The sequence below is a fragment of the Oncorhynchus kisutch genome, linkage group LG16, assembly GCF_002021735.2.
Source record: "Oncorhynchus kisutch isolate 150728-3 linkage group LG16, Okis_V2, whole genome shotgun sequence".
NCBI classification, from domain to species: Eukaryota; Metazoa; Chordata; class Actinopteri; order Salmoniformes; family Salmonidae; genus Oncorhynchus; species Oncorhynchus kisutch.
This window is the reverse complement of record NC_034189.2, coordinates 16,810,033-16,822,744: the sequence shown is the minus strand read 5'-3', so window position 1 is coordinate 16,822,744 and position 12,712 is coordinate 16,810,033. Positions and strand designations below refer to the sequence as shown.

The 12,712-nt window shown below is 44.8% G+C and overlaps 1 protein-coding gene across 6 annotated transcripts in view; it reads left to right on the top strand.

The window, feature by feature from the left end:
• The window catches only part of arhgef11 (Rho guanine nucleotide exchange factor (GEF) 11), a 40,585-nt gene that overhangs the window by 16,573 nt on the left and 11,300 nt on the right, over positions 1–12,712 (top strand). For 4 of the 6 annotated variants that reach the window (XM_031791878.1, XM_031791881.1, XM_031791876.1 and 1 more), the window contains 11 exons: positions 158–280; positions 858–881; positions 1,769–1,898; positions 2,078–2,171; positions 2,333–2,362; positions 2,667–2,796; positions 2,913–3,119; positions 3,323–3,373; positions 3,478–3,626; positions 11,007–11,147; positions 11,439–11,515. In XM_031791878.1, the coding sequence (XP_031647738.1) occupies positions 158–280; positions 858–881; positions 1,769–1,898; positions 2,078–2,171; positions 2,333–2,362; positions 2,667–2,796; positions 2,913–3,119; positions 3,323–3,373; positions 3,478–3,626; positions 11,007–11,147; positions 11,439–11,515 (1,156 nt within the window). The remainder of the gene's footprint in view (positions 1–157; positions 281–857; positions 882–1,768; positions 1,899–2,077; positions 2,172–2,332; positions 2,363–2,666; positions 2,797–2,912; positions 3,120–3,322; positions 3,374–3,477; positions 3,627–11,006; positions 11,148–11,438; positions 11,516–12,712) is intronic. The other 2 variants (XM_031791880.1, XM_031791879.1) reach the window with 1 other exon arrangement.

The following is a 12,712-nucleotide window of genomic DNA, read 5'->3' as shown; positions in this document are numbered from 1 at the left end:
TACCTTGTCAGCTCAGGAACGATATCAGCATAATGCCTGCGACGAGGGGATCGGTCGGTTTGGATCATTTTCGGTTTTTCGTCCCAGCTGTAGTTTGTGTGTATTGAAAGTTGTGTGAACTTTGACCTTGTGTGCTCTGGCGCATGTGTTTGTGTAGGAACAAGCAGATGATGGGTCTGGGCTCTCTGTTTGGAGAGGGAGACCTGCAGCAGCTGGATGGAGACCCAGCCAAGGAGAAACAGGTGGTGGACAGACAGGTCACTGCTCTCTGGGAGATACTGTGAGTTGGACCGTCTAGCTATGATACAACATGTTTATCCCATGTGACCTTATCAGGAAAAAGTCTGGGGCCCCTATATATGCAATGCATTCTAAGGGAGACACAGTAAATAGGACTGCTAAGATTGCAACAAATAACACACATTGTTACTTTTGTGCTTTGCTGCGATGGTTCAGTGTTAGCATAGCAAAACAGTAACTACGGTAGGACAGTGACCGAGCCAGCTGGCAGTAGAGGGAGCTCAACTAGCCTCAACATCTCACCGTACCAAAGGTCAGAGTGTGATCACTGATCACTCGGGAGGCTTTGCAGGTAACCTCTAGCCGCGGCTGCCCTACCCACATTATGTTTGTTACACACACCTACTCACTCCTATCACATGACTCACTGCTAGGTAGATACAAAACAGGTCACCTTGTTTCTTTATCAGCAAGGATTTATTTATTTTGCACCTTGTTCAACAGGACCGAGCCACTTTGGAACTAAGCCAGAGACCTTATTAAAAGAGAGGTTGTTGTTTTTGAGCAGAAGAGTGCGAGAGTGAAGAAGCTAACAGTTGTTTTTCTGTGTGTTGCAGCTCGAAGCACGAAGACGACAGAAGGTAATAAAAGTCGGAGCGTCTCATGTCTGTTGCTGGAACGTGATTGAATAATAATGCTTGTTTGTTTGTGTAAACGTACCCTTCTCCATTCTGTCATTTCTCTTCCTTTCTTTGTCTGTTTCTCTTTCTTTCTCTTCCCCGTTACCTTTTTCACACTCGCCCCCCCTCTCGCCCTCACACTGCCTCTCTCTCTCGCCCTCCCCCTGCCTCTCTCTCTCGCCCTCACACTGCCTCTCTCTCTCGCCCTCACACTGCCTCTCTCTCTCGCCCTCACACTGCCTCTCGCCCTCCCCCCCTCTCCCCCTCACACTGCCGCTCGCCCTCGTCCTCACACTGCCTCTCGCCCTCCCCCCCTCTCCCCCTCACACTGCCGCTCGCCCTCCCCCCCTCTCCCCCTCACACTGCCGCTCGCCCTCGCCCTCGTCCTCACACTGCCTCTCGCCCTCCCCCCTCTCCCCCTCACACTGCCGCTCGCCCTCGTCCTCACACTGCCTCTCGCCCTCGTCCTCACACTGCCTCTCGCCCTCGTCCTCACACTGCCTCTCGCCCTCCGCCCCTCTCCCCCTCACACTGCCTCTCTCTCTCGCCCTCCCCCTGCCTCTCTCTCTCACCCTCCCCCTGCCTCTCTCTCTCGCCCTCACACTGCCTCTCTCTCTCGCCCTCACACTGCCTCTCTCTCTTGCCCTCACACTGCCTCTCTCTCTCGCCCTCACACTGCCTCTCTCTCTCGCCCTCCCCCTGCCTCTCTCTCTCGCCCTCCCCCTGCCTCTCTCTCTCGCCCTCCCCCCTCTCTCTCGCCCTCACACTGCCTCTCTCTCTCGCCCTCACACTGCCTCTCTCTCTCGCCCTCACACTGCCTCTCTCTTTCCTTCCCTCTCCCTCCTCAGTTCTCCTCTAGCCTCTGCGGTGCTGTTGTACCTCCGTCACTCGGGCATTAAGCTGAGGGACTCCAGGGTGTTTCCAGGGCTCAGCACTGAGAAGGAGAAGTGGCTCGCCTTTTTCCCCAAGACCAAGAAGGTAGGAGCTGGAGTCAAAGGTCGAATACTGTGTTCTGGGTCATATTCAGTAGGCACTTGTCCAAAAAGAAACATTTGCTTGAATTTTTACTATGTAAAAAAAAAAAACGTTCTCAATGTCCAAGATGTGCTCGAAATGATTGTTTTACATCAGAGCTTTACTGTTGTTTACTTCTACAGCTGAGCAGTGCAAAGAAAGAAAAGGATGGAGAGGACAGGAAGAGAAACCCCATCCTGAAGTATATCGGCAAGCCCAGGAGCACCTCCCAGTCCAGTAACTACACACACACACCGAGACAGACACCCAGACAAACACACACATTCTGTTTTCATCGTAACAGTATGGTTTAATTCCCATTATCTCATCCTTCGTTTTGACCCTCGTTGATCATTTTTTTGTCTCATGTTTTCTTTTGCTTCACTTTGATTTCCCAGCGTTCCATGTCCCCTTGTCTCCCACTGAAGGTGTGTCATTTATTATTTTGAATATCTTATTTTATCTTGTTTTTTTTCCAGTGTTTTCTCAGCTTATTTTAAAACATGATAATATATCATTATAAATGCCCTTTAGCAAACACTTTTTTTTATCCAAAGAGACTTGATGTACTGTTATTGCTGTCACTTTGGGGTTTTAGGCTGGGTATCAGTAAAGCACACTGTAACAACTGCTGATTTCTAAAATGGGCTTTAGAAAATATATTAGATTGATTTGATGTTCTGTGTGTGTGTGTGTGTGTGTGTGTGTGTCCCCTGTCTCGTCTCCTCTCAGTGCGTCCTGGCAGTGTGAGGAACATCATCCAGCAGTTTGAGAACCACCCAGAGATCCCCGGGGAGGAGGGGGACGAGGGAGACCTCCAGAGACTGTCCTCCAGCAGCCTGGGAAAGGACAGTATGGACAGGTATCCGAGAGAGAGAGAGTGTGTCAGGTCTATTGTGCACAATTGTTTGTGTGTCAAGATTGTACATGTTTACTTATGTGTTTCTCTTTCTCTCTCTCTCACTGTCTTTTTCTCAGCCCTATGGTGTCGGTGCGTCTGGCTCGTAGTGAGTCTCTGAAGGCGCAGGGGGAGGGGCGTCGGCGGGGCGGGGCTTCAGGAGTGGAGACAGTCCCTCGTTCCCGTAGCGACGTGGACATGGAGGACTGTGGGGAGGAGATAGATGGGCCGGGCCTGAGACCCCTACACCACAGCGCCTCCTCCTCAGCCACCAGTAGCTCAGCACGGTGAGACTACACACACACACACACACACGTCTTGCTCATACACACATATCTGAAACCACACACGTTGCACAAACTCACACACAGACACTGTTTCGGAACACACTGTAGGAACCACATGCTCCTGACGGGGTTGAGCAGCAGCATTGTAGCACAGAATAAAGACAACAGAATAGAACCAGATCTGATTGGTTTTTCCTCCTCAGATCCTTGGAGAACCCCACGCCTCCATACACCCCTCGGTCGTCTAGACGACAGTAAGTCATCACTACAACCTACTGAGGTTTTCAACTTTGATCGACCTGGAAGTATATTAAAACATCTCTCTCTCTCGTGTGTGTGTGTGTGCGTGTGTGTGTAGGTTTGAGGAGTCCCCGGTGGCCCTGCTCCCTGATGCCCCAGCCCTAGAGGACGACGTGGTGGAGAGTCACAACTGGCAAGAGACAGTGGCCCCTCAGGTCCTGGCTACACTCTGTCCCCGAGAGGTGGACCGACAGGCCGTCATTTACGGTAAACATCCACTGCTTGACCTTTGGGTAGCAGCAGAGGAATGTGCAAGGATACATTCAGGCCTAGAGGAACATGTGAAAACCTTATGCATCTACAACTGTTCCTATATCCTGTCTAAACATAGCCACTGTATATCTGACTGGAACTAACATACCTTAAGGGAAGATTTCGGCAGGTGCCATATGGTTAGTGAGAAAGTCCATATTGGAAATGTACAGTCCCTTACTAGACGTCCGAAATCGTTTGTAAAATTCGCGGACGGCGTCGGGCCGAGCGGCAGGGCCGGACCTACCGGGAAGTCATCAAATGAACTTTGTCGGACATTCGGTTTCCGTTTTACAAAAATAATACGATTTTGGTCATTTTGCCGCTGTCCCGGAAATTCCCACAAGAGGGCATAAGCAATCATATTGCTATTGGACAAAACATCACGATTCACGACGGGGCCTTATCTCGAAAACTGAAAATATTTCAAAGCCGAAACTCGGTGAGCGTAGGTTTGGCATAACGGGCAGTTGGCCCCGAACAAGATGGCGTCTAGGCCTCAACGGTTTTTGAGTTATGGAGTTATCTGGGATTAAAGGTCCAAAATGAAAATAGAGAAATTATTTTTCCACTTCACGTCAAAGTCAAGGAGCCTCCGGTGTCAATAAAAAAAAAAAACAGCCATTTATCTATCGTCATTTAAGAGAAATCGTACAACGACAGATTGGTGATGTTCACGGATAGGTGTTTTTTTTTTTCAACGGTTACAGATCCAGTTGCAGGGTGTTCTTACGAATCTTTTTAAAGTGTGCTGCGGAGCTCTGCGAGATTTCTGTGATTTTTTTATGATTTTCTGAAATAACACACACTCCCTAAACCCTCCGTAAATAACTCAGTTCTTAACGTAAAGACTTAAAACTCAGGATTATGTAAAGGCATACCTCAATCAGGATATGAGTTTATTTATAGCTTCCTGTGCCAACCGGAAGTGCCTTAAATGGTGTCACAGTGGCATTTTCCAAGGGTTAAAAAGGTCAGATCTTTTCAAAACTTCATATGTGTGATTAGGCAACCCCCATGAACTGTAAGTCAGTCATTTCTCCCAACAGATGTCAAAGAAAAGCTCTCTCTCACACACACACACACAGAAACACACACACAGCAAGGATGGAGTGACAAAGTGCGGTGCTTAAAGACACACAAAGCCTACAATGGCATTTCCATATTCTCTAGGCCGTGCCGAGTTCAACAAGATGCCCCGCTTGACCGTAGCTCGCTCGGTCTAAGCACAGCGACCATTAGAAAAGTAGGCCCAAAATGAAGGCTGGCCCTCAATGTCATTTGCTTTTGGGTGACAGTGAGAGAACCGTTAAGGTGAGAAGCACAATTCGACCTCAGGAACGTACCTGAGGTCCTCCCGATCCGTGCAAGCCTAACGTTGACCGTGTGGCATTAACCCTTAATAGTTAAAAGAAGGTGTTTACTTCAAAGCGTTTGCATTGACTTCTCTCCCCATCGGAATACTTTGCCTGCACCCGTAAATTCAACCTGAAGCCTATGTGGGTTATGAATGCCTTATGAACCTGTCTTATATGACAGTCCATCAGACCACTATGAGGTCTACCTGTGCCAATTCAAAGCTTCCTGAAGCAAACGAAAGTGGTTAAATTAACCCAAAAGGTGTTTTGATGTACATAACCTTCAAAGGTGAAAATGACTACATTCAACCCTGTGTAGATCGTAGATCAGTCAATTCTTAACTTAAAGACTTAAAACTCAGGATTCTGTAAGTTTCTATGTCAATCAAGACATGTGTTTACTTATAGCTTCCTGTGCCAACCGGAAGTGCCTTTAATTGGGTCACACTGTCTGTTTTGAAGGGTTAGAAAAGTCACATCTCTCCAAAACTTCATATGTGTGACTAGGTAACCTTCATAAACTGTAAATCAGTCATTTCTGCCAGCAGATGTCAAAGAAAAGCTCTCACACACACACACAGCAAGGATGGAGTGATAAAGTGCGGTGCTCAAAGACACAGAGAGCAGGCAATGGCATAAACATAATCTCTAGGCCGTGCCGAGTTCAACGAGATATCCCGCTTGACCGTAGCTCGCTCGGTCTAAGCGCAGCGACCATTAGAAAAGTAGGCCCAAAATGAAGCCTGCCCCACAACGTCATTTGCTTTTGGGTGACAGTGAGAGAACCGTTAGGGTGAGAAGCACAATTCGACCTCAGGTACGTTCCTAAGGTCCTCCCGATCCGTGCAAGCCTAACGTTGACCGTGTGGCATTAACCCTTAATAGTTAAAAGAGGGTGTTTACTTCAAAGAGTTTGCATTGACTTCTCTCCCCATAGGAATACATTGCCTGCACCCCTAAATTCAACCTGAAGCCTATGTGGGATATGAATTTCGTATGAACCTGTCTTCGATGACAGTCCATCAGGCCACTACGAGGTCTACCTGTGTTGATTCTAAGCTTCCTGGACCAACCGGAAGTGGTTAAAATCACCCTAAAAGTGTTTATCCATACCCTGCCTGCAGTTTGATAGACATAGTGCATTCAACCCTGTGTAAATCAGTCAATTCTTAACGTAAGGACTTAAAACTCAGGATTCTGTAAAAGCATACCCCAGTGAGGATATGTGTTGATTTATAGCTTCCTGTGCCAACCGGAAGTGCCATAATTGGTGTCTCTTGGGCTGTTTCGAGGGGTTAAAAAAGTCAGATCTTTCCAAAACTTCATATATGTGATTAGGCAACCCCCATGAACTGTAAATCAGTCATTTTTCCCATAAAATTTCAAAGGAAAAATAAATCACCCTAAAACACAACTTGGATGGAGGGACGTATTGGGGTGCGTAGAGACAGACAGTGACTGCAATAGTTAGCTTTGTTCGAGCTAAAAAAGAACCGTCAGACCTAGAGTTCCGAAACTTTAGAATCCTGTTCTAGACCTCCGGTCAATAGTGCGTGGTGAGTTAGGTGGCTCTAGAAGGTTCTCGGACCGAGAAACAGCCTCGTACATTTGCAATGATTTCAATTCATTTTGACCATTACAAAAATGACGACATTTAGAAAAGTCTCAGAGACGCAAGGCTAGGTGCATTGAAACCGGCTCGTCCCATAGAGACAGATCCCAACGTTTCTGTCCGATAGCTCATTCAAGGACCCCGTAGCAAGGCATGGAAAAAAGTGGATTTTCAGCACCAATTAGGGTTTTACTCGGGCACCGAAGGACCTATCGAGCCGAAACTCGGGATTCGGGGTCGCCTCACATAGGCCTACACATAATGTCCGACCTGGACCCGCAGCTAGAACGTAACTATGTGTTTTACGTTTTTATTATGTTTTAAACCGAAGGCGCTGTGAATTATGGGCCTGCTCTGACATATGTGATAGTTGGCTTCTAAATGAGTAGGAAAAAGTGGGTTTGGTGTCAATTGATATCAGTTTGGTGTCATAATGACATCTAATTGACTGATGGACACTGACTTGCTAGTTGACTTTTGTACATTTGCAATGTGTTTAAACGGAGAGGGACCATCACCAAAATGGCATTCTGAAATCAACACAAAAAATGGCATCACCATAGTCTCCAGACTGTGCCGAGTTCAACGAGACGCCCCGCTTGACCGTAGCTCGTTCTGAGTGCAGCGACTTTGAAAAAAAGAAGGCCCAAAATGCAGCCTGCCCCACAATGCCATTTGATTTTGGGTGGCAGTGAGAGAACCGTTAGGGTGAGAAGCACAATTCGACCTCAGGTACGTTCCTGAGGTCCTCCCGATCCGTGCAAGCCTAACCTTGACCGTGTGGCATTAACCCTTAACAGTTAAAAGAAGGTGTTTACATCAAACCGTTTGCATTGACTTCTCTCCCCATAGGAATACATTGCCTGCACCTCTAAATTCAACCTGAAGCCTATGTGGGTTATGAATGCCTAATGAACCTGTCTTCTATGACAGTCCATCAGACCACTATGAGGTCTACCTGTGTCGATTCTAAGCTTCCTGGAGCAAACGGAAGTGGTTAAATTAACCCTAAAGGTGTTTTGATGTACATAACCTTCAAAGGTGAAAATGACTACATTCAACACTGTGTAGATCGTAGATCAGTCAATTCTTAACTTACAGAATCCTGAGTTTTAAGTCTTTAAGTGTTTATGTCAATCAAGACATGTGTTGACTTATAGCTTCCTGTGCCAACCGGAAGTGCCTTTAATTGGGTCACACTGTCTGTTTTGAAGGGTTAGAAAAGTCACATCTCTCCAAAACTTCATATGTGTGACTAGGTAACCCTCATGAACTGTAAATCAGTCATTTCTCCCAACAGATGTCAAAGAAAAGCTTTCACATACACACACAGCAAGGATGGAGTGATAAAGTGCGGTGCTCAAAGACACAGAGAGCAGGCAATGGCATAAACATAATCTCTAGGCCGTGCCGAGTTCAACGAGATATCCCGCTTGACCGTAGCTCGCTCGGTCTAGGCGCAGCGACCATTAGAAAAGTAGGCCCAAAATGAAGCCTGCCCCACAACGTCATTTGCTTTTGGGTGACAGTGAGAGAACCGTTAGGGTGAGAAGCACAATTCGACCTCGGGTACGGTCCTAAGGTCCTCCCGATCCGTGCAAGCCTAACGTTGACCGTGTGGCATTAACCCTTAATAGTTAAAAGAGGGTGTTTACTTCAAAGAGTTTGCATTGACTTCTCTCCCCATAGGAATACATTGCCTGCACCCCTAAATTCAACCTGAAGCCTATGTGGGTTATGAATGTCGTATGAACCTGTCTTCGATGACAGTCCATCAGGCCACTACGAGGTCTACCTGTGTTGATTCGGGGTCGCCTCAGCTAGGCCTACACATAACATAAGAAATGGACCCGCAGCTAGAACGTAACTACGTGTTTTTATGTTTTTTTTATGGTTTGAACCGAAGGCGTTGTGAATTTTGGGCCAGCTCTGAAGTATGTGATAGTTGGCTACTAAACGAGTTGGAAAAAGTGGGTTTGGTGTCAGTTTGTATCAGTTTGGTGTCAGAATGATATCTAATTGACTGACGGATGGTGACTTGCTGGTGACTCTTGTCCATTTGCAATATGTTTAAACAGTGAGGTACCATCACCAAAGTGACATTCTGAAATCAACCCTAACGAGCGACTGAGATTAACCAGAATCACTGCCCAGCCATCCCGAGTTCATCTGGCCAGTCAATTTTGCATTTCTGCAGGATTTTTGAGCATGTCAAATTTCTTATGGTAAATGCCCATTGAACCATATTGTAAATGCCCGTACACTTGCAATATGATTCAACAGTGAAAAAACATCACAAAATGGACATGATGAAGTCAACACAATGAGCGATGGAAAGGAGCAACTATCACTGCCAGGCCATCCTGTGTTCATCAGGCAAGTCAATTTCACATTCCTGCAGGATTTTTATAGCATGACAAATTCGTGATGGTACCTGCCCATTGAACCATATTGCAAATGCCCAGTGACTTTGCAAAAGTAAGTAAACATAAACAAATGGACATAATGAAATCACCATATTTTTATTTTTGGGTTACCAGTTGCACAACAATGCACGTACACTTGCAATATGATTCAACAGTGAAAAAACATCACAAAATGGACATGATGAAGTCAACACAATGAGCGATGGAAAGGAGCAACTATCACTGCCAGGCCATCCCGAGTTCATCTGGCCAGTCAATTTTGCATTTCTGCAGGATTTTTGAGCATGTCAAATTTCTTATGGTAAATGCCCATTGAACCATATTGCAAATGCCCGTACACTTGCAATATGATTCAACAGTGAAAAAACATCACAAAATGGACATGATGAAGTCAACACAATGAGCGATGGAAAGGAGCAACTATCACTGCCAGGCCATCCCGAGTTCATCTGGCCAGTCAATTTTGCATTTCTGCAGGATTTTTGAGCATGTCAAATTTCTTATGGTAAATGCCCATTGAACCATATTGCAAATGCCCGTACACTTGCAATATGATTCAACAGTGAAAAAACATCACAAAATGGACATGATGAAGTCAACACAATGAGTGATGGAAAGGAGCAACTATCACTGCCAGGCCATCCCGAGTTCATCTGGCCAGTAAATTTTGCATTTCTGCAGGATTTTTGAGCATGTCAAATTTCTTATGGTAAATGCCCATTGAACCATATTGCAAATGCCCGTACACTTGCAATATGATTCAACAGTGAAAAAACATCACAAAATGGACATGATGAAGTCAACACAATGAGCGATGGAAAGGAGCAACTATCACTGCCAGGCCATCCCGAGTTCATCTGGCCAGTCAATTGTGCATTTCTGCAGGATTTTTGAGCATGTCAAATTTCTTATGGTATTTGGCCCCAAAAAAAGTGACTTTTGACTTTGACTTTTGACTTCCTATGAAATCATATTGCAAATGGACAAATCATATTCCTTATGCACAAGTTAAAAAAAAATTATGATAATACAATTTTACAAATGTATATTCATATAGTTCTTACACATGATGAATTGACATAAAATAGAAACAATTTTGAAAAACGGTCCAGAAAGAACTTTTTTACGAGGGTGATAAGTTTTTTTAAAAGTTCACATTTTCGACTTTTGACTTCATATGAAATCATATTGCAAATGGACAAAACATATTTCTTATGCGCATGTAAAAATAAAATAAAAATTAGGCTAATAAAATTGGACAAAAGTGTGTTGATACAGTTCTTATACATGTGTAATTGACACAAAAATTGAAAGAATTTTGAAATACGGTCCAGAAAGCACTTTTTTAAGGGTGTGTGAAGTTTTTTACAATATTTTGACATTTTTGACTTTTGACTTTTGACTTCCTATGAAATCACATTGTAAATGGACAAAACATATTTCTTATGCGCATGTAAAAAAAAAAACGGTCCAGAAAGCACTTTTTAAGGGGTGATAATTTTGGACAAATAAATCATTTTTTCAAAATTTTGCTTTTGGATGTTGACTTGATGTCCATTTCCAATATGAAAAACCACGGTGGAGCGCACTCACCCCCTGTTGGATTTTTGAAGTGTTACAACTGGCAATAGCCATATGACATTTGCCATCAACTTTGCACGAATTTACGTCCAATTGGGTGGTATTGACCAATGTGTATATGGTTTGTCCGGTGCCAATGACTTGCCATTCATTTTTGTCCACTTCAGGGGGGTCTTCCCTTACAACTCCTATTCTGTTATTTTCAGAAGGAAATATTATTAGATTGTTATATTTACATTCTTCTCTGTCTCTCCCCCTTCCTCTCACCTCTCCTGCCATTCCTCCCTCCCTCCGTCGTCTCTCCCCCTTCCTCTCACCTCTCCCGCCATTCCTCCCTCCCTCCGTCGTCTCTCCTCAGAGTTGTTGACGACAGAGGCGTCTCACCTGCGTACTCTCAGGGTCTTGGATCAGGTGTTTTTCCAGAAGATGAGGTGTGTTCTGAGCTCTGACGAGCTGGCCTGCATCTTCCCCAACCTGCCTCAGGTCTACCAACTACATGGTCAGTGTGTGTTTCTCAGTTCTGTCAATAGGTATTCAGGCCATGTGGATTTAAAGATCTGATAAGATTGTGTTGCATTAAAGAGGTTCTCTGTTTGTGGCATCGCTGTGTAAACATAATGTTTTGATAGATTTAGGTGCTGCATGGTAGAGAAGCACTGTTTTAGCGTTGCCTTTGATTTGGTAGTCAGTCTCATTGACGTTAAGCTCAATGTTATTGTGTTTGATCAATGTTGCTTCAATGATTTTATTGTTTAATCAACGTTGTTCCACCGTTGTTATTGCGTTGCAGTGAGCCTGTGTGAAGCCATGAAGAAGAAAAGGGAATCTCCCATCGTTCAGGGCATCGGTGACATCATGCTGGCCAGGGTGAGTTGAACTAGCTAATCACATCATCCCAGTCCCGTGGCTCAGTTGGTACAGCATGGTGCTTGCAACGCCAGGGTTGTGGGTTCTATTCCCAGGGGGACCAGTATGTAAATGTATGAACCCACTACTGTAAGTCACTCTGGATAAGAGTGTCTGCTAAATGACTCAAATGTCAAAAATGTCATCTCTCCCTCCCTCAGTCTTTGTTTTACTATCCCTTCAAATCAAATGTTATTGGTCACATATTTCCAGTGTTAGCATGTTCATCAGTGAGATGGAGTGTTACACTGTTAGTGGTCAGTTTGAGGGCTCAGCTGTTGATAACACCTGTCCAATAGTTTTCAATCATATTCTTATTGAGTGAACCGAACATTAGGAACACCTTCCTAATATTGAGTTGTAACCCCCCTTTGCCCTCAACAGCCTCAATTTTTCAGGGCAGGGACTCTACAAGGTGTTAAAAGCGTTCCACAGGGATGCTGGCCCATGTTGACTCCAATGCTTCCCACGGTTATCAAGGTGGCTGCATGTCCTTTGTGTAATGGACCATAGTTGATACACACGGGTAACTGTTGAGTGTGAAAAAAACAGCAGCGTTGCAGTTCTTGACACAAACCGGTGCGCCTGGCACCTACTACCATACCCTGTTCAAATGTACTTAAATAGTTTGTCTTGCCCAGTCACCCTCTGAATGGCACACATACACAATCCATGTATACTTGTATACTGGAGCCTCAGAATGGAATGAGTTGCCTCTGCCCATAAAAACAACATCCTCTCCGTGCAGCTTTAAACAGATGTTTGATGTCTTCTGTGCCCATATGAATAACCCCTATGATGTAACTGGAATGATGAGATAGAGGTTCTTCTTCTCTGTTGTTGTTTTATTATTTCACTGACATACTGTGTTGGATCTTGTCTAGTAGTCATCTTGTCTCAAAAGGACCACAGTGGACATAAGTCCCAGACTGTATTGTGTGTTATCCTCCATGATTTTATTCATGTGCACGTATGGCTTTTTCAAGTTGCGTGTGCTTGTTTTTTTAAATGGTCGAATTAATAAACTAAACTAAAATCCATGTCTCAATTGTCAAAAAGGCTTAAAAATCCTTCTTTAACCTGTTTCCTCCCCTTCATTTACACTGATTGAAGTGAATTGAACAAGTGACTTCAATAAGGGATCATAGATTTCACCTG